Source organism: Acinonyx jubatus, chromosome B4, assembly GCF_027475565.1.
Source record: "Acinonyx jubatus isolate Ajub_Pintada_27869175 chromosome B4, VMU_Ajub_asm_v1.0, whole genome shotgun sequence".
NCBI lineage: Eukaryota > Metazoa > Chordata > Mammalia > Carnivora > Felidae > Acinonyx > Acinonyx jubatus.
The window spans coordinates 123,616,422-123,639,534 of NC_069387.1; the positions used below are offsets into that span (position 1 = coordinate 123,616,422).

Genomic DNA, 23,113 nt, shown 5'->3' on the forward strand with positions numbered 1-23,113 from the left:
TTTACCAGATTAATTTTATTTTAATCATCTACATTTATTAAGTTCTTACTATGTTCTTCTTTACTAATCACCTCAAGACAGCCCTATGAGGAGATATGTTATACCTAGTGAAGTCGAATGATAACAACCAATTGGTAAAAATTGGAGCCAAACCCAAGCATTATGCTATACCACCTATACTTTTAGAAGTTATAGTTGTTTTTTGTTTTTTTTTAATTTTTTTTTTTAACGTTTATTTATTTTTGAGACAGAGAGAGACAGAGCATGAACGGGGGAGGGGCAGAGAGAGAGGGAAACACAGAATCTGAAACAGGCTCCAGGCTCTGAGCTGTCAGCACAGAGCCCGACGCGGGGCTCGAACTCACGGACCACGAGATCGTGACCTGAGCCGAAGTCGGACGCTCAACCGACTGAGCCACCCAGGCGCCCCTAGAAGTTATAGTTTTAAGAAATCAGTTATTTCATTTTGAATGTGCTTAAATTAATGAGTTATGAATTACAGAATAAAAGTAGTCTTATCAAGTTCCTGCAGAGTACGTGTAATAAATGCAGATATCAATAGGTACTAAAATATAAGGTGATTTAATAAAAGTAACTTATAATAGCTTCTATTAATAAGATAGTCTCTAAAACACTTGAGAATTTTTTTATCAATAGAGTAACTGAAACTATCAAAAGAGTCCTTAAATTTTTGAAGTCTTAAGTAGTAAGTAAGCAGAGGAATCTACCCAATTTAGTATGTATTCTTCTTACTTGTAAAACCCTGCATGTGTATGTTGGGATAACTTACACTCTGTCTGCATTCGGAGGCTTCACTGGATGACAACTTTTCCATGACACGAACTGGATTTTGTTTTTCTTTCAGCAACAAGCCCTCCCAGGGTAGTAACATTTGACGAAGTGATGGCTGCAGCAAGGAACTTATCAAACATGACACTTGCTCATGAAATTGCTGTAAATGAGAACTTTCAATTGAAACAAGATGCCCTCCCTGAGAACAGGTAACCCGGAGGCATTTGTGTGTGTAAACTGAGCTGCAGATTCTCACACATACACACACACACATACACACACGTTCACACTGATTCCTACAAGTCTTGTAAATATCCACTGAGAGTAAACATTGGTTAGTTCTCTAACACGGTCTTATACTTGTTTTCAAAACCCTCCTCTAGGGTACATGTTACCCATAATTTTAGAACTCAGTGTGTACGTCACTTTCTGTAGAAAGCGTTTCCTGACACTCCTGAGCATACCAGACCACATTAAATCCCCTTCCTAAGGACTCCTGTTGCCCCTTCTGCCTCCCTTTGTTAAGAAGTCTTTATGTTCAGTGTCTGTCTCTCCCATGTGACCAAAACACCGTAATGGAAGGACTATGTCTATATCATTTGGGGCTCTATCCCCATTGCCTAGCAGAATGCCTGACATACAGTACGTACTCAAGAAATGTTTGCAGATTGACTTATTAAAAACTGATATTCAGGTTGTAAAAGATAAATCAATGTAGCTGAGCTGCCGAAGTGCTAAGAACAGATGATCCAGAAGCGTCTGGTGGTAGGAATCACAACTACATGGGCACCCCTGGTTAACCTCAGTCCCTGCCCCCTCCCCAAAACCCAGGGATCTTTAGTTAGAGCCACACCCTATATCCTACCTCAACCTCTCTGACTTTGTTGGCTCATAAATCCCCTGGGGCAGAGAAGAGAAAAGGCTTGAGGCCATAACTACAGGTAAGTCATCTTTAGAGGCAAAGTTAGCTCATGAATAATGGCATTAAATCTTCAACCTCACAGTATCATTTATAAATCCAGAGGCATTCCTATCAGTTAAGACAACATGTAATATTTGATTCTATTTAGAGGTTTTATGCTTATTTGTTTTAAAGCAGGAAAAATAGGAAACATAACAACTTTCCTTCTTTAAAATCCAGATTGTAGTCCTCCTGCTCCTGAGGACATTATTCATAATAATCACTAATATTTTTTAAGATTACTGGCCAAAATAGGTGTATCTGTTTGGTTTTCTATGGTAATTGCATTTCACCACGATCCTTCATACCACTCTACTGCTACACCCCTAGGCCAGGCCACTGTCATTGTCTGACCTCTACTCTTTCAGTCCTAATTGGTTGCCCTGTCTCCATCCTTAGCCCCCCATAGTCCATCCTCTCCATTCACACGGTAGCCAGAGTGATCATTCTGAAGGGTTAATCAGAGAAGGTCATTTCTTTGCTTAAAATCTTTCAGTGGTTTTCTATTACACTTAGAATAAGAAACCCAAACTTCTACAAACCCATATGTTTGGCAGAAAGTATGGCAGCAAGGCTCCACTTCCTGACCATGTCTCTTACTCCTGTCCCTCCTGCCTGCTGCACTTCTGCCAAACTGGCTTCCTTGCTGACCTCGGAGTATACTGGCTTGATCCTGTCCCAGAAACTTTGTCCTTCTTCTTCCTTCCTTTTTAATGTTGTTCCCCTAGATTTGCACTGGCTGCTTTTTTTCTCCTCATTCAAGTCTCAACTGAAAGGTCACTATGCTAGAGAAGCGTTCTTCAACCTCCCCGTGAAGGCAGCACCCTCTCCATCACGGTGTACCACACTGTCTTATTCTGTCTTCCTCATGGTTCTGAAATTGCCTTATTCATTTTTAATGTGTTTTGTTTTTGTCTTTCTGTCCCTGCTAACAGATAAGCTTTTTGAGAACAGACAACTTTCTTTTTTACTACAGTAACCGCAGCACCCAAAACAGGGCCTGGCACATATTGGATGTCATATAAACATTTATTGACTGACTGATAAAAATGAACGCTTGAAGTTTACAGTGTGAGAGTATTTGTGCTTTAAATTCAAAAGCTGTGAATACAGGCCATAGCAAAAGCAGTTGAGGATCAGGCAGACTCTGGATTTGAATCTTGGCTCTGCTGAGACCATTTCTGAGCCTCACGTTCCCCAAGGATGTGATGGGAACTAAAACGCTTCAAATGTGTGCTCATGGGCATCCGAGCGCCTGGACCATAAGGATTTTGATACTCTGGGAAATAGGAATACCTCTCTCCTTCCTTTTCTGCCTTAGCTGGAAAATGTGAGCAAGGAAAGCAAAATGCAAACTTAGGACACCTAACTTTATTTAAAAATAAAATAGCATGTTATGAGCTGTTGATTTTTCAGATGGCTTTTTACAAATGGCCAAGTTGTTACCTTTTAAAATGTGGCTGACTCTCATATTCCACTAAATATTGTCTTTGGGGGAAAAGACTTGGCAAAATACGTCTGATTTCTGATACCCAGCAAGAATGCTTGTAAATGATTTGATTGATCTCATTCCCCTCCCCTCCCCCACCCCATCATCCTCCAGAAAATTAAAAAGCTAAAAAATATCTTTCAGCCTTTAGGAAACCTTACATTTAAACTCTGATGTCCCTGCAGGAGCTGTAAAGTTATAGCTCTTCCTTGGTCGATCCATTCAAGCCACGTACATAAGGCTGGTAAAGTCAAGAGTGAAAGTCCATCCCAGCAGTGTTTGCCTTTCTCGTTGTTCTGAAGTTGCTCAGGAGGGTCAACACTAGAAATAGCATTTATGCTGAGTAAATCTAGTCAGGAAACTAGAATAAGTTTTAACATTTAAAGTTGCTGAGTAGAATATAGCATTTGCAGTTATGGAAGCAATTTTAACTCACACTCCTCAGAAAGCTGATTTTAATGTCTCATAGCATTATTGTATGTTTAGCTATTTGTACTCTAAAAAGGAAAAATAAGGACATGTGCATAACTATGAAGTTATTAATTCATTTATCATGCCTTCATCAAACACTCACTGTATGCCAGGTACCGTGCTAGGTACAGTGGCAGGTACTTAGAAGAAGTTACGGCCTCTGCCTGGGAGAGATGTATGCCATGTACAGGATGGAGACACCTAAGTAAGTACAGTGCAGGGAAATATGTGATTTTCCTAAAACTGTTGCCAAATGGTGTAGGAGTTCAGTAGGGATGTGTATTTAAATGTGCACCTATTTTAGTGCAGTGACATAAGGGGTGAGGCAAAGTGGCCACCTATTCTATTGTGAGCTCTTCCTGGGAAGGTTCCTATTCCAGCAATGTGGTCTGGCTAACTTTAAATGGGACATCTAAGCTGCGGTTGGCAGCCTGTCCCATGCATGTCTCCTTGGGGCCAACCTGTTCTATTCCATGCAATGAAACTTTAGCTGTTGAGGAAAGAGCAACTTTTCCATATCTCAGACCAAAAATCTAGAGCACATCTAAAGATCCAAAGAGCAGCTGGGCAAGGTATGGCATCTCCTTAAGGTACAATTTTAAGAACTTACTGAAAGCTGTAGCAAGAAGGCATTTTTAAAGTCGAGGGGAAACTCCTAGGACAGGATGTTAAATGACACAAGTGTATACTATACCTATAGATTATTCTCAACTATATAAAAACATGCATTGAACAAGGGAAATATGTCAAAAGATTAAAATGAGATTATGGGCCATTTTTATTCTCTGGGTTTTTTTTCCTTAATTTTGTAAGATTTCTACAATGAGCACATTTCTTTCATAATCAGGAAAAATAGTGCTTATTTTTAAAAACAATTCATTTCCTTCCTGTAGCTTGGCTAGTCGAGTGAAGCACATTGTCCACCAGGCCTTCTGGGACGTCTTGCAGTCAGAACTGAATGCCGAGCCTCCGGAGTATGAACATGCCATCAAACTGTTTGAAGAAATCAGAGAGGCAAGTTGATGTTGTCTGTATTAATTAGTAATTCTTTTCCCCGAAGACTGTTTTTGCGTCCTTCAAAGGGTGCTGGAGATTCTTTTTGGAAAACTGAGTAAGTCCGGTCACTGGAAGGGTGTTTTCCGAAGTGCACTTCCCGGGGCGGGGTGGAGGCAGGGGAACTCCGGCGGTGGAAGGAGCGAGCGCAGGGTGACGCTTAGCACACAGAGTGGTTGGTCCCAGCAAGTCAAGAGCACAGACTCAGGAGCTAGAAACCTGGTTTAGCAATGGGTTTAGCAACAGCTTTCCAATCCTTCAGTCTTAGCGTTCTGAGAATTGTAAGAATTAAATGACAGGGCGGAGTTTTAGTGAACATTCACGAAGCCCTTGCTCTATACCATACGCTAGATTATTCATTTATCGTTACCATAATGCTGTGAGGTAGTTACCACTGTTACTCTTACTGAATAAAAGGGAGCTGAGTTCCCTTACTTGCCCACGGTTACCCAGCTTTGAGGGATGGAGAGGGATTGGAACTAAAGTGCTCAGGCTCAGAGCCTGTCCTCCTAACCATGTGCTGTGTGTGTAAGCACAGTGTCTGCTGTGTGGTGAATACTCTGGATAGGTTGCCTAAGGAATATATAATAAATATCTTATACGTAAAATATACTAACGTAGCCCATGGGGTGTTTCCATCTGCTCTTCTTTAATTTTTTTTTAATGTTTATTTATTTTTGAGAGAGAGAGGCAGAGTGCGAGTAGGAGAGGGGCAGAGAGAGAGGGAGGCACAGAATCCGAAGCAGACTCCAGGCTCCAGGTTCCAGGTTCCGAGCTGTCAGCACAGAGCCTGATGCAGGGCTTGAACCCACGAGCCGTGGGAGTGAGATCATAACCTGAGCCGAAGTTGGACACTTAAGCAAGTGAGCCACCCAGGCGCCCCTCATTTGCTCTTTTTTAAAGGGTTCTTTGGAGCCATGATCTGCAACTTATTCCTTCCTTACGTGGTTTATTTGTAAACTTTTTGAAGTTATTTCAGTAATACTGCTTCCTTGCCAGTTGCTCTCATTCTGGTAGTTTCAGTAACTTCCCATGAGTAGTGGCAAGTTGGAAGGGGGCTTTAATGCAGAAGGTAGAGCTTTCTTTTTAGATTTGAGACACTGGAGTGCTCCTCTGACCCACCACCAGTCAGTGTAAACTTCTGTGGCACCCAGGGCATTAAAATATGGACAAGGAGCTTGGTCTTCTAGACACTGAAATAAAAAATGACAACCCTTAGTCACGTAAGAATGCCGGTACCTTTTCTTTCCTTTCCCCGTGTAGATTCTCCTTTCTTTTCTGACTCCTGGCGGCAACCGGCTTCGCAACCAGATATGTGAAGTTTTAGACACAGACCTAATCAGGCAGCAGGCTGAGCACAGTGCTGTTGACATCCAAGGCCTGGCCAACTATGTCATCAGTATCATGGGAAAGCTCTGTGCTCCTGTGCGAGATGACGACATCAGAGAGCTGAAGGCTACCAACGACATCGTGGAGGTGCTGAGGTTAGCACTTTCCCTGCTTGCATTTTCTTTCTTTTTATTTGTTTGTTTATTTATTTTTGAGAGAGCGAGCACAGGACAGGGAGAGAGAGGGGGAGACAGAGAATCCAAAGCAGGCTCCAGGCTCCGAGCTATCAATGCAGAGCCCAACCCAGGGCTTGAACCCACAAACTGTGAGATCATGTCCTGAGCCTAAGTCAGACGCTTAACCGATTGAGCCAGACAGGTGCTCACGGCTTGCATTTTCTGAGAGTATCTTTCAGTTCATTCAAAAGGGAAGTGTGGGAATTGAGGAACACAGAATAATTTCTGGTCTTCCAAAGGAATCCTTGACCCTAGAAGAAACCAGAGAAGCAAGGAGCAAGTCAGTCATTTGCCCTGAACATAGAATTTTCAGATAGAATGACCTAACAAAGTTGTTAGTTGGTGGGGGGGGGGGGGGGGGTGGCCCTGGAGATGCAGTGAGGAAAAAGACAGATACAGTCTCTGACCAGGGAGTTTATAGTCCAATGGGAAAACAGACCTCGGACAAGGAATTGCAATTGTGGTAAGTGCTATGGGAGGGGATGTACAGGGGATTAACAGAGCTTCTAGCAGAGGGACCTAATCCAGTCAAGGATCTAGGAAGAGGTCTTTATGAGTTAGGGTAATGGTAGCTGCTATGACACATAACCCCTGAACTCTTGGTGATTTAACAAGTATAAGTTTCTCATGTCACAGTCTGAAGCAGGGGTTCTTGGTCAGGCAGCTTTCCACATGTTATTTGGGGACCCAGGTTCCTTCTATCCTTGATCCCACTGTTGCCCAAGGCCCTTGGAGTCCTGTACATTCAGCTAGTGAATGGGAAAGAGATCGTGGAAGGCATACCCAGTGTTCAACCTCTTCAACCCAGAAGAGACAGATTCCACTGACTGTAACCAGTCCTGTGGTCCCACCTAGTTTGAAGGAGGCCGGGAAACGTGGTTGCTGTCTGGAAATACATTTCCCTAGCCACAAATATACACTGTGGAAAAGGAGCACAGACCTTTGGTGGTCACCTAACCATTTCTGCCACTGCTTCCCTGAGGAAATGAGGTATACTTTAAAATTGTAAGGGTCTAATTCTGGCTGTATAAACAATAACTTCTTTGTGATCCCAGAGGAAAGACGAGTCTATAATAGTTTTCACCAATGAGAGGAACTCCCCCCACCCCTGCCTTTTTTTTTTTTTTTTTTTGTGAATACAGCCACGTTGAAAATTAAGTTTTATGTAATAGTATTGGAAAGGTAGGAGGAGGAAACTGGTATGTGTAGAGCAGATAACTTACGTTACTAACTGGGGCAAGTCGATAACCTCTCAAAGTCACACTTTACGCCATCGGTGAAATGGGCTGTATGTGCCTGTAGAGTTGTGTTCAGCTCTGGCATACAGTGACTCTTCAGTTGCAGAATCCATGCTCTGAGTTACCTTATTACCCATGTGTGGTATCACATCTGTGGTCTTTATCTTGGTCATCTATCGAGCACCTACTGGGGACCACTGTTCCCTCCATGATGCGTTCGTAACCTCATTGACTCTCTACAACATCCCTCCAAGACTGATCTTGTCTCTTCTTGCACAGATGAGGAAACTTGCACGGAGAGATTGAGTAACTTATGCCTGGCCACAGAACTGGTCAGTTGCAATGCTGCATTTGAGCCCAGGCGTGCCCAATTCGAAACTGAAGTATTTTTCCCCTGTGCCTTACTTCCCTGTCCTTTTTCTTCTTTTCTCCCCACCCCACCCGCGTTCCCTTAGGAGGAAAAACCAAGTACACTATGTACAGACTCCTTAAAAGTTTAGGGCTTTCCAGTGAAAATTCCTTCTTGAATCTTTGTCTCATTGTTAAGACTCATTGCCTATGCTTTCTACTGTCTACCAGTTCACTGCTGGGTGTAATGGATCAGCTGGAGGTATTGTATTTGCTAAAGCAAATACTCTTGAGATCTGTGAAGAATAAATTTGGGATGCATGTGTATGGCCTTCTATGAAAAGTGACCTTGCCAATGGCAGTTGGAATTTCAAAACCATTTGGGGGATGTTTATATTTTCCAGCAGTTAATGAATTTCAGCTTAGTTTCTTAATCACCTCTTTAACTATTTTCACTCTAAAATTTTTAGACAAATATTTCATGTCCTGGACCTCATGAAAATGGACATGGTCAATTTTACAATTAGGAGTCTTAGACCACATCTTCAACGCCAGTTGGTGGATTATGAGAGAACCAAGTTCCAAGAAATTTTAGAAGAAACTCCAAGTAAGTACAATATAATGTGTATATGTTGAAACTAAGTGGAAATGTGATGCGTTATATTTTGGTATCTTAAGGAGTGTCACTAAAGAATTTTGACTTTTCTGTTAAACATTTTTGTAACTTCTAAAATCGACATCACAAATTTATAGCTGTTTGCTGTGTCTCAAGCACTATTCATTTCTTCATGTATTAAAAAATATATATGTATTGAGCACTTGCTGTGCCCCAGATACTAGGATTGCTGTGGATCCCAGTTGCTGTGGATACCGCAGTGAACAAAACAATGTCGTGACCCCTGGGGAGCTGACATTCTAGTAGGCATGACAGACAAACAAATAAGCATGTATTGTCAGATGTGTTAAGTGCTATGAAGAAAAGTAGGAAAAAGGGCAGGTAGCAATGGGGCAGGAGTGGGGGAGGTGGTGTTTTTTAAGACAAGGTAGACTGAGATGAGAAGACCTCTCTAAGAAGGAACGTTTGAGCAGAGTTTGCAAAGGGAAGAGGAAGGGGCATATGAAGATGTGAGAAAAGAACATTCCAGCCAGAGGGAGCTGCAGGTACGAAGGCGCTGAGACAGAAGCGTGTGTGTGAAGTTGGACAGACACACCACAGGTAGTGTGGCTGGAGTAGAGCAGGCGGGGGAGAGTGGGCGGAGACGAGGCCAAGAGGTAGACAAAGGCAGGTCATACAGAACCTTGCTAGGAAATGAGAGCTTAGAGTTTATTCCAGGTGTTGACAGGAAGTCATTGGAGAGTTTTGTGCAGGGGAGCAACATGTGATTTGCATTTTTAAAGACCGCCCTGGCTCCCGGGTAGAGAGAGAATAGATGGCACGGGAGCAGAGAGGGAAACAGGGGCACCATGTAGGCGGTATTGTGGCTGCATGTGCAAGAAATAATGGTTCACCTGGCAGTGGTGGAAGTAGATAGACGGGGTCAGATTCTGGATGTGTTTTGAAAGTTGAACAAGACGATTTGCTGGAAGTTGGATGAGGAGAAAGGAGAGGAGGTGATGATGCTAAGGTTTTCGCGTGAGCAGTAGGGTGAACAGTGATGGTTGTTAGTGGGGTGGGCAACTAGGGGAAGGCAGGTAAGGAGATGGTATGGGATCGGGGTTCAGGTTCACGTATATGAACCTTGAGATCTTACATGGCATCAACATGGGCATGTCAGGTAGGTGTTTGGATATAAAGGACTAGAGTCCAGGGGAATGGTGGGTACTAGGGATATACATTCAGGACTCACCAGCATATTTGTGATAGATCAAGCCACAAAACTGAATAATAGTTAACATGAATAAAATGCTTTCTATATGCCAAGCACTTTACCTGTATTAACTAATTTGATCTTTGTGACAACTTCAGGAAATTACCCCCCATTTTATAGATGAGGAAACTGAGACACAGAGAGGTTAGATCACTTGCCTCCATAACACAACTTGTAAGTTATGGAGCTGGGACTCACCCAGGTGGTCTGTGTGCACTGTTCATACTCTTATCCACAGTATTGCACTGGGTGAAATTACCTGGGAGTGAGTGTAGATACAGAAGGGGCCTGACCTGGAACTCTAGAGCATCTAGAGATCAACAAGAGCAGACGGATCCAGCAAAAGAGACTAGGAACGAGTAGAGCTCAAGAGGAAGGGACGGAACCAGCAACGGTGACTGTGAAAGAGCAGCCAGAGAAGTGAAGGAAGCCAGGAGCAGGTGATGTTCTGTAGGACAAGTGAAGAAAGTGTTCAGACAGTGAAGGCATGATCTGCTATGTCATGTATTGCTAAGTGGTCAAGAAAGCTGAGGCCAAGGCTTGACCGTGGGTATGACTGTATGAGAATCCTTTATAACCTTGATGGGAGCAGTTGCGATGGACTGGTGGGCATTAAAGTTGGACTGGAAGAGGGGTCAAGAGAGACTGGGAGTAGACAAAGTAGTACTTCAATGAATCCTCACAGTTACTCAGTTAAGTAGGTACTGTTAGACCCCTTATTTCACAGGGGAGGAAACTGAGATGCCAGATGGTGCACAGCTGGTAAAAGGCTGGCTGACTGATTCCTTCATTGGCAGACTCTTAACGCTGGCTTCTGGGCTGTAATTAACCACAATATAAGGCCGTTAGGTGACCCACCCACCTCATCCCACCCCTCTTGGACGGAGCTTTCCTGTTAAGATAGTCAGTAGGGTAGTCTTAATTGTGAACAAAACCAAACAAGTGCCACTTTTAAAGGGACTCCAAGAGCCTGAAGCATGTCCAGGGAAGAGGGCATGGGTTACGAAGGGTCACATGAGGAGCCGTCCATGAAGCTGTGTGTATTCTGCTTGGTAACGGGATGCGCCTGGGCGGTGAGCATTGCCTTCCCTGTTGGTATTGAATCAGGGACTTATGGTTAAGTTCTGCAGGGCAGACTAGGATCCACGGAGGGGAGTAGCAGGCAGCCAGTTTTGACATTTATAGCAGCTACAGCTGTTTTAAATTTGGAATGGGCCTCTCTAGTACTAATAGTACTCAGTGCCAACTATCATTTTGTTGAGCACTTATTATATGCTACGTCCTTACTATGTGCCAACACTCTAGCCCATTCAAGCCTCACAATAGCCCTGTGAAACTGGTACTGTTATCACTCACTGTTTACAGATGAAGAAATTGAGGTTAAGGTACTTACCCCAGGTCACTGCTGAAGCCTGGATAACCCAGACATGTCTCTGCCCCAAAGCTTGTACGCTCAACCACTACGCAGCACTGCCTCTCTCCAAATGAGACACTGACCGCCTTTGGGGGACCTCCAGAGGGGGCGCTAGCACTGAGTGGTGGATATGACTAGATGACTTCCAACCATCCTTCCACAACAAAAATTCTGTGACTTCAGGGCTGTATTGTTTTAGCTCTAAAGGGAGAGAGGGATTAGTGGAAACAGAACCCTGCATAGAACCTGAATCTGAAACCTGAACTGCGGTAACTATGTTCATAGCAGTGTTTTCCTTTCCAGCACGTTACTGGTTGGTTTCATTTGTATGCCTGTGTACATGTGTGTGCAAATGTCTCCATGTCTCGAATCAAGATAGCTTGTCATTTGGAGCGAATTCCTTAATATTGGGTTGAATGACAGTTTTGATCATCTTAAATGATTTGTTTCTGTCCTTAGAACTCAGGCTTAGTGACCTGCATTTGTACGTTTCACATTGACTTGGATATTTCCAGAGATTTAAGAATAGAATATATCCAGTTGTGCATATAGGTAATTATTGCCCAGCTCTAAATATGTTCCCAGAGAAATCAAGAGTCCAGGAAGCAGAGTGTATGTCAGCTGTTAATTATATCCTCAAGTCACTTTGCCAAAAGTCGGCCACTGTGCCCTAATATCAAAATAAGAGCCTCACAGGAACATGCAGAAGGACAGAAGAGTTGGATTTTTTGTGTATGTGATTTTTATAAAATAATTATTGGAAAGTTAATAGAGAGGAGTACTGTAGATTTCTGAACTGATTTCAGAAAAGAGTTTATTTTGCCAACAGAGAGATTTTATGTAATTGCCTGATTTACAAGTCTTAGGCACTGATTGGTCACATGTACAATATCAACAAGATGACCACATCAGGTCCAACAACTAAATTACCCGTGGAAAGAGTAACAGATTACCCCGAGGGGGCCAGACCACAGGTAATTTCTAAGATACTCAGCAAGAAAAGGTTTTTATTTATTTAGATAATATCTTATATCTGATAAAATATTCTCATAGAACTTCATTTCATGTGATTCTTTCAAAAATCCTACGAGACGTAAATATTTTTCAAAAACCGATGAAACTGCATTGTGATTGTCTTTGCCTGGCACACAAGGCAGTCAAGGACTACTAACGGAACATTCTGAAGATGAGCCAACTGATGCTGAGCGATGACCTGCCCAAACACAAGAGCTCCTAATAAGTAGTGGAGCGAGGACTGGAAGCCAAGTCTCCCGCATCCAAGCCAAGATTTAACCAAGCTGCTGCTTTGGCTGCTTTCTTTGGATTTTTCACTTTTGTGTTACATCAACTGGATTGTATGGCAAGCAACAGAAACTAACTCTGGCTGACTTGGCAAAAAAGGAAGCGAATGGAAGGACGGGGGCAGTTCACAAAAAAAGCTAAAATACCTGAGCCTGAACAAGGCCAGAAACCAGGAGAGCATCAGGAATCTGGGCAGAAAAAAATAAGGGAAAGTTCCCAGCTCCATCATCAGAACCGTTAACGTGTACTTTAAAATGGGCTATCCTTGGGGCGCCTGGGTGACTCAGTCGGTTAGGTGTCCGATTTCAGCTCTGGTCATGATCTTGTGGTTTGTGGGTTTGAGCCCCAAGTCAGGCTCTGTGCTGAGGCTGGAGGCTGCTTCAGATTCCGTGTCTCCCTCTCTCTCTGCCCCTCCCCCACTCACACTCTGTGTGTGTGTGTGTGTGTGTGTGTGTGTGTGTGTGTCTGTCAAAAATAAATAAACATTAAAAAAATTAAAAATAAAAGAAAGAAAGAAAATAAAATGGCCCATCCTTGAATGCTGTAGTCACCCTTCAGGTCCCAGGAAAGTCTGATGGGCATGTGATTCCGCTAGGCCAACCCCAGGGGGTCAGGGGGCTTTCCTGGTCAGGGGCCTCTTAATTGATATTCACAAAAGAAAGCATGGAAAGAGGGAAAATGATTTCTCAAAGAAATCAGTACCAAGGGACACCTGGTTGTCTCAGTCTGCAGAGCATGTGACTTTTGATCTGGAGGTTGTGAGTTCAAGCCCCATGTTGGGTGTGGAGCCTACTTAAAAAAAGAAAGAAAGAAATCAGTACCAAAAGAAGGGAGGTGAGGTGTTGATAGGCATAAAAGAGCAGGTGTCATGGATAAGGGAACTATATTCTTCTAACTAAAAATCGGGGTAGTTAATCTGAATATTTTCCAGAATACTGAAAAGGGGAGCGATCTTTGCACAACATCGGGGGCTCCCATTCACATATTCTGCACCATTCTCTTAGTTTATGTGAATACTGCCTGCTCAGAATTGTACAGGCCATCCCCCAAATCCAGTTGTTGCCTTTTTAGGGGTCACTCAGAGTTCAATCTTAGGTACAAGATTTCATGCTTAGCTACCATATTAGAAGTCAGCAGACTTCAAGGAATTGTATTCCTTGAAGAATCTATGTATGACTACGCTCGATACATTCATCTTGGAAAACTCAAATACTAAACTCATTCATACTAAACGGGGAGGTTTTACAGGACATTCCCCTGACTACTATTTCTAGTACTAAATAGCACAATCAATGGCTCTTACATAATGTAAATATTTGTATGTGTGTTTAGTGTTGATGAAGCTGTATGCGACTTCAACCTGCATTTACTAGGGTTAGATTCAGTGACTTAGTTGGCCAATCCATAATCTATATCCCTTTTTTAAACTTCATTGGAGTATGCTATTCATGCAATAAAAAATGTGCCCACTTTAAATGTGTAGTTCTGAGTTTTGACAAAAGAATATGCTCCTATAACTACAACTACAAACAAAATATAAAACAATTCTGTCATTCAAAAAGAACCCTCTTGACCCTTGTAGTCAACCTCCCCCCTAAAGGTAGACACTGATAAAACTTTCATTATTGTAGATCAGCTTCGCCTCTTTTAGAACTTCATATTAAGTGGAACGACACTCTGTGTTCACTTTCTTCAACTTCTTTTACTAAACTAGTAAGATGTTTGAGATTCATCCATGTTGTGTATGTATCAATAGTTTGTATTACTGAGAAGTATCCTGTTATATGATTATACCATACTTTGTTCATGTACCTGTTGATGGACATTTGCATTGTTTCTGGTCCTAGGCTACTATGAATAAAGCTGCTGTGAACATTTGTGTACCAGTCTTTGTGTGTGCACATGTTTCCATTTCTCTTGTGTAAACACCTAGGAGTTGAATGGCTGGGTCATTATGTTAAATATGTGGTTAACTTTATAAGAAACTGGTAGTTATTTTCCAAAGTGGTTGTACTGTTTTATACTCGCCATCAATGTATGATAGTTCCAACTGCTTTACATTTTCACCAACACTAGGTATTATCAGTCTCTTAAATTTGACCCTTTATAGAGGGTGTGAAAGTAGTATCTCATTGTGGTTCTAAGATACATTTCACGGATGATGAATGATGTTGAGCATCTTTTCATATGCAAATAGCCATTTATCTTTTTATGTGAAGTGTCCATTCAAATCTTTTGCCCCGTTTTTAAATTTGATTGTCTTCTTATTGAATTGAAGAGCTCTCAATATATTCTGGAAACAAATCCTTTGTCAGATATATGCATGTTTTGTGAAAATTTCCCCCATCTGTGTGTGGCTTGCCTTTTTCATCTTCTTAACACTAACCTTTGAGAAAAGAGAAGTTTTTAATTTTGATGAAGTCCAAATTATAACATTTTATTTTATTTGTGGATTTAATGGTTTGTCTACAAAATCTTTAGGTATCCCAAGGTCATAAAGATTTTTTTGAATATTTTCTTCTAGAAGGTCTATAGTTTTAGGCTTAGGAATCATTTCAAGGTAATATATTTCAAGGTTCACATTTTTCCATATGTGTATCTACTTCTAGCACCATTTACTGGAAAAAGACTATCTTTTCTCTCTTAACTGCTTTGGCAACTTTGTTGAAAATCAATTGACTATACATTTGTGGGTCTGTTTCTAAACTTTTTATTCTTTTTTTTAATTGAGGTATAATTTGCATACCATAACATTAATTTTTTAAAGTGTTTAATTCAGTGGTTTTAGCATAAGGTTATACAACCATCATCAGTATTTAATTCCAAAAGATTTTCATCACCTTATGAAGAAACCCCATACTCACTACCAGCTTCCCATTCCTCCCTTCCCTTAGCCTTTGACAACCACTGGACTACTTTCTGTCTCTAATTTCTGGATTTGCCAATTATGGACATTTCATATAAATCACATCATACAATGTGTGGCTTTTTTGTGTCTGACTTCTCTCACTTAGTATAGTATATTCAAGATTTACCTATGTTGTAGCACATATCACTTTTTTAAATGTTTGTTTGAGAGAGAGAGTGTGCACACAGGAGGGACAGAGAAAGAGGGAGAGAGAGAAATCCCAAGCAGGTGCTGCTCTATCAGTACAGAGCCTGATATGGGACTCTCTCCCACGAACGGTGAGATCATGACCTGAGCCGAAACCAAGAGTCGATGCTTCACCACCTGAGCCATCCAGGCGCCCCTTTACTTCATTTTTTTTTTAATTGGATTCTATCCTATTCTGTTGATCTATATGTTTTCTCCCAGCCAGTACTACACAATCCTGATATTGAGGCTAAGTCTTGAAATCAGGCAGTGTTAGAGTTCCATCTTTGTTCTTCTTTTTCAAAATTGTTTTGTCTATTACAGGTCCTTTGAATTTCCATATGCTTTTTTAACTAGTTTATCAGTTTCTGCAAAACTGCCAGCTGGGATGGTGACTGGAATTATGTTGAATTGACATCTTAATAATAGTGAGTCTACTAGTTTGTGAACTAGGTATCTCAAATCTAATTTGTTTCAGCAATACATTTTATTTTTTATTTTAAAAACAAATTTTTTTAATGTTTATTTTTGAGAGAGAGAGAGACACAGAGTGAGAGCGGGGGAGGGGCAGAGAGACAGAGAGAGAGGGAGGTATAGAATCCGAAGCAGGCTCCAGGCTCAGAGCTGTCAGCACAGAGCCCGATGTGGGGCTTGAGCTCACGAACCGTGAGATCATGACCTGAGCCGAAGTCAGATGACCAACTGACTGAGCCAGCCAGGTGCCCCTGTTTCAGCAATACATTTAGTTTTGGTGTATCAGTCTTGTACTTACTTTGTTAAATTTAATCTCATTTATTTTATGTTCTTTGATGCTGTTATAGATGGTATTTTGTAAGATTTTTATTTTCTAGTATATAGAAATGTAACTGGCTTTTGAATATGCACTTTGCATGCTGAGAACTTGCTAAATTCACTTCTTAATTCTAGTAGTTTTTTTAAGAATATTCCTTAGGGTTTTCTGTATCTATAATCACACTGACTGCAAATAAAGACAGCTTTACTTCTTTTTAAAAACCTGTGTGCTTTTTATTTCTTTTTCTTGCCTTATTGCACGGACTAGGACATCCAATCAGATGTGCAATAGTAGTCTTGAGAGAGGGCATCTTTGCTTTTCTAGGGGAAGAATGTTCATTGTTTGACTCTTAAGTATGATATGTCATACTTAAGCCATGTCAGCTGCAGCTTCTCATAGATGTCCTTTTCTGTATTGAGGAAGCTCTGTTTCTAGTTTGCTGAGAACTTTTATCTAAATAGGTCACATGTTAAATTTGGTCACATGCTGTTTCTGTATGCCGAAGTGATCATTTTTTCTCCTTTATTATGATAATGTGCTGAATTACAGTGATTGATATTTTTCTTGTTTTTAAAATTTATTTATTTTGAGAGAGAGAGAGTGCGAGTTGGGGAGGGGCAGAGAGGGGGGGGGGGAGAGAGAATCCCAAGCAGGCTCAGTGCAGAGATCTCACGAAACTGTGAGATCATGACCTAAGCCAAAACCAACAGTCAGATGCTCATCCGACTGAGCCACCCAGGCGCCCCCAATATTCTTCTAATGTTAAACCAAGTTTGCAATCCTGAGATGTTTATCCCAACCCTTATTCATGGTGTATTACTTTGCCTTACTAATACTTTACCTTGCTAGTGCTTTCTTAAGGATTGTTGCATCTATATTTTTAGAAAGAGATCATTCTGTAACTTTCTTGTAATGCCTTTGCCTGGTTTTGGTATCAGGGCAAAGCTGGCCTCATAAAATGAATTGAGAAGTATTCCCTTTTCTGCTTTCTGAGTTTACAAGAAACACCTTGCACTGTGGGCATTAGTAAACATTTTACTGGATGACGGTGGGAAAGGAAAGATCGCTGCAGGCCTGGAAGACCAATCAACTTGTCAGTCTGAAGGAGACTGAGCCATTCCCTAAGCCACGGTTACTTCCAGAGATGCTGAAATAAATTGGAAACCTACTGGGTCTCTCACACCAGACACAGAGAGCAGAGGTTTTTGAGCACCCACCATGTATTGGTGGAAAGTGAAGTCAGGTGCTGTGTGCCTGGGCCTCCATGGATCCTGGGAAATTCTTAGGCAAATGTGCCTGTAAAGCCATTGCTTGTTCTTATGTTCCTCCCTCCTAGTAGACTAAGAGCTTCTTGGGTGCAGGGAACATGTTCACTCATCTGTGAGTCCCTGACATTAAGTACGGTACCTAGTGTATAGTAGGTGCTCAGTTATCATTGGATAAATGAGTAAATGGAGAGAATTGCTGCCCACATGAAAAACCAAGGGTACAAGTGTCTCCTGGGGTTGACCTTGCTTTTGGAGCCACATAGAATGGTCTGTGTACTAGCTTGTGGGAGTGATAACTCAGCAGATCCCTTAGAGGAAAGCTGATGATGCTTCACTCTAAACTCATGTCCTTTCTGTTTTACCAGTCACACTCCATTATGGTGGTGGACTAAATCACCTGAGGTGTTTAAACACAGATGCTTGAGCCCCATCTCAGACTGATTAAATCAGAATCTCGGGAGCTGTGTGCAAGATCTTTTTTTTTCTTTTTAGAGCTCCCCAGGTGATGCTAAAATCAGCCACGATTTGAGAAGCACTAGGGTACACTGTTGCTTTTGTTTGAGATAACTAAAAGGGCTTTTAAATGTGTCAGCTGTAAATGATTAAGAGTGCAGTATAAATGCTTATTAATGCCACATTGTAATTATACCCATGAAGATTTCCTCTCTTTCGCTCAACCGCCCCCCCCCCCCTTGGATATCTTTTAAATAAAAGACTGCATGTCCTTTACATCTTTATGAACAGAATTTGAAAAACCCAGAACATTTGCCAACTGAGGAGACACAAAGTTGCAAAGTTCTGGGGTGGTGGTGTTCTAGTGTGGCAAACACAGCTGCTCATAAATTACCTCTGTTCAGGCGCTGGGTCTGAGGAAGAATTTCAGGGTCATTATTCTTTATTTCATTCTCTGGTGCTTTAAAAGAAAAAATCCACACCTGTGTTCATACTGCATTTTTTTAAAGCAGTTTCCACCTTATAAATTCTACTAAATATACAGTGTTATAAGAAATGTGGTATAAAAAGCCAATTGTTTCTACTGGGAAACCTTAGAACTGGGTTGAAAGTAAAGTGCATGCATGTGCATTTTGGGAAAGGCATAGCTCTAAATCAGACACTCAGGGGGTCCAGGACCCAAACATGTTTAATAATCAATGCCTTTAGTCTAAATACCTTCTCTGCACAAAATTCAAGATTGCGTGTGAGTTGGCTCCTGCCTGCCCATCCAATACCACCTGCTACCAGTCTCTTCTCCCTGGTTTTCTGTGGACCAGCAATCAGATTTGCCTGTAGCATCCAGAATGTGCCCTATTCTGTCACTTTTCTGGGGTTTTCTATGGGCCATTCGCCTGTCCTGGAGTCACAGCTCTGTCCTCTGTCTTGTATCTTCAGGCGTCAGTCCAGAGCTCTTCCTTAGAGTCTGTCCTGGACAACCTCTGCTCTCTCCACTTCCATGTGCCTTCTAGCATTTATTATATCTGCTGTAATTGTTAGTTCACAGCTCCGTCTCCCCATCTGGACTCTAAGTTCCTCAAGGGCTGTGCCTGTCTCTTCATTCATGGCCAGTTCCTAACGTAACGTCTGTCATGTAGAATGCACACATGGAGGGATCTGTCAGCTGTAGGACAAATAATGTGGCCTCTTCACTTTCAGGTGCTCTTGATCAAACTACAGGATGGATAAAAGAATCTGTAAATGAACTGCTTTCTCTTTCTGAGACGGCTTTAACTCCTGGGGCTGAAAATAGCTCTAAGCCAAGCCTGAGCCCTACACTGGTGCTAAATAACAGTTATTTAAAACTGTTGCAGTGGGATTATCAGAAGAAAGAATTACCAGAGGTGAGTGATTTTTTTTTTCTTCCCTCAAGTCTTCCAATATTTTAATTCTTAAGCTAGTCTGTCTAGTGTTGCGTGTGGTTTAATGACTTTCCTGAAATCAGATGAAATGGGAGTTTGGATGTAACATTGCTTGTTTTACATTTTCATGGTATTGAGCTTCCCTTTCTATTTTTACATTTAAAATAAATATGCTAGACACTCATGACAGATGGAGCACGTCTTCAGGAACTGACAGAAAAGCTGAATCAATTGAAAATTATTGCCTGCCTGTCCCTAATTACCAACAATATGGTGGGTGCTCTTACAGAAGGCCTTCCTGAGCTTGCAAACAGGTTAAAAAGGATTTCAGCTGTTCTACTCGAAGGCATGAACAAAGAGTAAGTTCCAATTTTATCTGCTCATCCCCGTCTTAAGGCTCTGCACGTGTTTCAGAGATGGCGCATAACCCTGGACGTCTGCGTGTGATATTCAGGACTGTGCTTTAGGGAAGCTTATCTTACAGCTTCTTTTTCTAGAATTTCTTTTGATATCTCTGAAGGCTTCGATGTCCTTTCATAGGAGAGGGAGAGGTCCTTTCCATGACAAGTGCCAGGGTGAGTGTCCCGTTTCCACTTGGGACGGGCATGGACAAGAGCTCTTCTTTGACAGCGCTGTGAACCAAACCCACAGAAACCAGAATTCCGAGCTCAGTGTTCAGAAGGCCCTGTCAGGGAGGCTTTCCTATTCAGTTCTGACTCCGTCGTCTTTCTGCAGTGAAATGGTTACCGACTTCACTGATCCAGCCTGCTGTAAAGTCTTCAGGAGTAGTGACCTCCTGTCCTTCAGAGACACTACACAAGTCCAGGGAAGGACTTGTTTTCGCTAAATTCATTTCCCAGTGTCAAACCTTCATTGAACACTAGGATTCCATTTAGATTTTGCATTTAGATCATCCTGGTGGGAATCCTATCCAAGTCAGAAAATTCCTAGTCTTAGTCAATGATCACATGTTTTCATGGGTCTGATATGGGTCAGCTCCTCCTACTGGTTTCCCTTTCCGGTGTTTTCAAGGCCTTACGTTCTTCCTTCCTGTCCTTGAAGGGAGATGCACCTATCCTGCTGCCCATTACTCAGAAAGCACGTAAATTACCTGATAAAATCCCAGAATATCAAGAGCCAAAAGGAGCCCGAGTGGTTACAGCATCCAGAGTTCTCAGAGAGAGAAAGATTTACCTTAGCTGCATAGTGAGGAAAGGGGAAACCAAGGCCCTGCCCTTTCTGCTGCTTCTGTGCTAAGCATCCAGGCTCATTTACTTCACATTCCAGGACCCAAGACCTGTAATGAAGAGAAACCTCCTCTGGGCTTGCAGCTGGTCTTACCTTGGCATTTCCCCATACCGGGTAACTTACTTTCCAGGAATTTTTATTTATTCGAGAACCCACAATGCTGCTCAAGTATTAATATAAAGCATATAGCAAAGTGGTTACTGAGAAGTCAGGCTTCAGGTCAGACAGACCAGAGTTTAAGTCCAAGCTCTGCTATTGACTTGTTAGGTGCCCTTGAACAAGTTCCCAAAACACTCTGAGCCTTGTTTTCTCATTTGTAAAAAGAGATAACTGTGCCTGCTTACAAATGTGAGACATTAAGATGATTCCTTGTGAAGTACTTAGGGCAGGTGTCTGGCCCATGGCAAGTACTCGGACAATGTTCACTGTTAATGGCCTGTTGTCAAAGCATCTCCTGTATACATGCTTTGCCTCTCTGACCGCTTTGTTTTGTTGAATCTCCCACCTCCACCCCCGTTCTCTCACCCTTTAATTCCAAGTTTGCACGTAGTTATCTTAAAGACCTTTTCTAGGGGCGACTGGGTGGCTCGCTTGCTTGAGCATCCAGCCCTTGATTTCAGCTCAGGTCATGATCTCATGGTTGTGAGATTGAGCCCTGCGACAGGCCTCCATGCTGCGTGTGGAGCCTGCTTGGGATTCTCTTGCTCCTTCTCCCTCTGCCCTTACCTCAGTTGCATTCTCTCATGCTCTCTCTCTCTCTTAAAAAATAAAAAACAAAGACCATTTATGGACAGCAAGAGACCATTTTTAATGATCATTCCTCGATAGTGTGGACCCAACACATGCCCTTTCTCATTACCTTTTTTTTTTTTTTTTTTTTTTACTTTTTAAGTAACCCCCTACCAATTACTGTTTATGATTTTCTGGACTCTATGTATTTGGGATTTTTGATTGGTTACTTGAAAGTAACAGTAGGAAGGAGCTTCTTATCTTTGATCATGAGAGGTCAAGAATTTTAGGTGATTTGTCATTATGGTACTAATCTCTGAATATCTTCATTTCTTGTTTTTGATTGGTGTTATGGATGCACTGTTCAGGCATGGATAAAGGAATTGACTTTACCTCATTGTATAAGCATAGATTTAACAACAACAAATCTATGAATAAATCCACTCAGACCCAAGGGTTTATTCTAAGGAGTAAATAGGTAATTTCTTTTCCTTTTTGATGGTCCTGCATGAAAACGAGGATGCAGACTTCTTTTCAGGGACCACACTTCTCTGAATGCTTTCCCAACTAAACACTACCTACAGAATTGAGTGCTTTAACCATTTAAAAAATCTGCTACATACAAAGGTTGATGTTTAGGAGAAGTTACCATATTCTAAGTTTGTGCTAATGGAGGTACTTATTGTCTGTATAAATGAAAAGTGATGGACATTTGAAACAAGTTGGTATATTAAAAATAAATAAAAACTAATGAACAGAAAAGTGTTACTGATGCAATTTTGTTTTGTTTTTTAGGACCTTTAACTTGAAGGAAGTCCTGAATTCTATCGGTGTTCAGACTTGTGTTGAGGTTAACAAGGCCCTGGTGGAGAGAGGTTTATCCATTTTAAATGCTGAGGTCCAAGCTAATCTTATAGGTCAATTTTCAAGCATTGAAGAGGAGGACAATCCTATCTGGTCCTTGATTGGTGGGTCCTCATGTTTTTATCGGTTTCTACTTCAATTCCAATTTGCTTTAACTTTATGGTTTTGACTAGTGTCAAGTGTCCGTTACATTTTAGGCATAAACAGATTACCCGTTCCTTTGGGAGAATACATATTAAAAATATAAAGAAGGAGTTTGTACTTTCAAAGGTTTGGGACTCACTGCTTCTTCTGCGTGTATATGTAATAGAGTGTGGGGGGGGGGGGGGGGGAGTTGTTCCAGGGCCTTCTATCTTACTATCCAGCCAATAGATTTTTTTTTTCAATATATGAAGTTTATTGTCAAATTGGTTTCCATACAACACCCAGTGCTCATCCCAACAGGTGCCCTCCTCAATACCCATCACCCACCCTCCCCACACTCCCACCCCCCATCAACCCTCAATTTATTCTCAGTTTTTAAGAGTCTCTTATGCTTTGGCTCTCTTCCACTCTAACCTCTTTTTTTTTTTTCCTTCCCCCCCCCCCCCATGGGTTTCTGTTAAGTTTCTCAGGATCCACATAAGAGTGAAACCATATGGTATCTGTCTTTCTCTGTATGGCTTATTTCACTTAGCATCACACTCTCCAGTTCCATCCACGTTGCTACAAAGGGCCATATTTCGTTCTTTCTCATTGCCACATAGTACTCCATTGTGTATAT

The 23,113-nt window shown here is 41.7% G+C and overlaps 1 protein-coding gene across 2 annotated transcripts in view; it reads left to right on the plus strand.

The window, feature by feature from the left end:
• Positions 1–23,113, plus strand: part of TCP11L2 (t-complex 11 like 2) — a 41,892-nt gene that overhangs the window by 11,370 nt on the left and 7,409 nt on the right. Inside the window, exons 3-9 of one of the 2 annotated variants that reach the window (XM_027070938.2) lie at positions 866–1,001; positions 4,607–4,727; positions 6,030–6,250; positions 8,388–8,524; positions 19,307–19,491; positions 19,687–19,868; positions 22,282–22,454. In XM_027070938.2, the coding sequence (XP_026926739.1) occupies positions 866–1,001; positions 4,607–4,727; positions 6,030–6,250; positions 8,388–8,524; positions 19,307–19,491; positions 19,687–19,868; positions 22,282–22,454 (1,155 nt within the window). Of the gene's footprint in view, positions 1–865; positions 1,002–4,606; positions 4,728–6,029; positions 6,251–8,387; positions 8,525–19,306; positions 19,492–19,686; positions 19,869–22,281; positions 22,455–23,113 lie in introns of those variants that run through there. The other variant, XM_027070940.2, reaches the window with a different exon arrangement.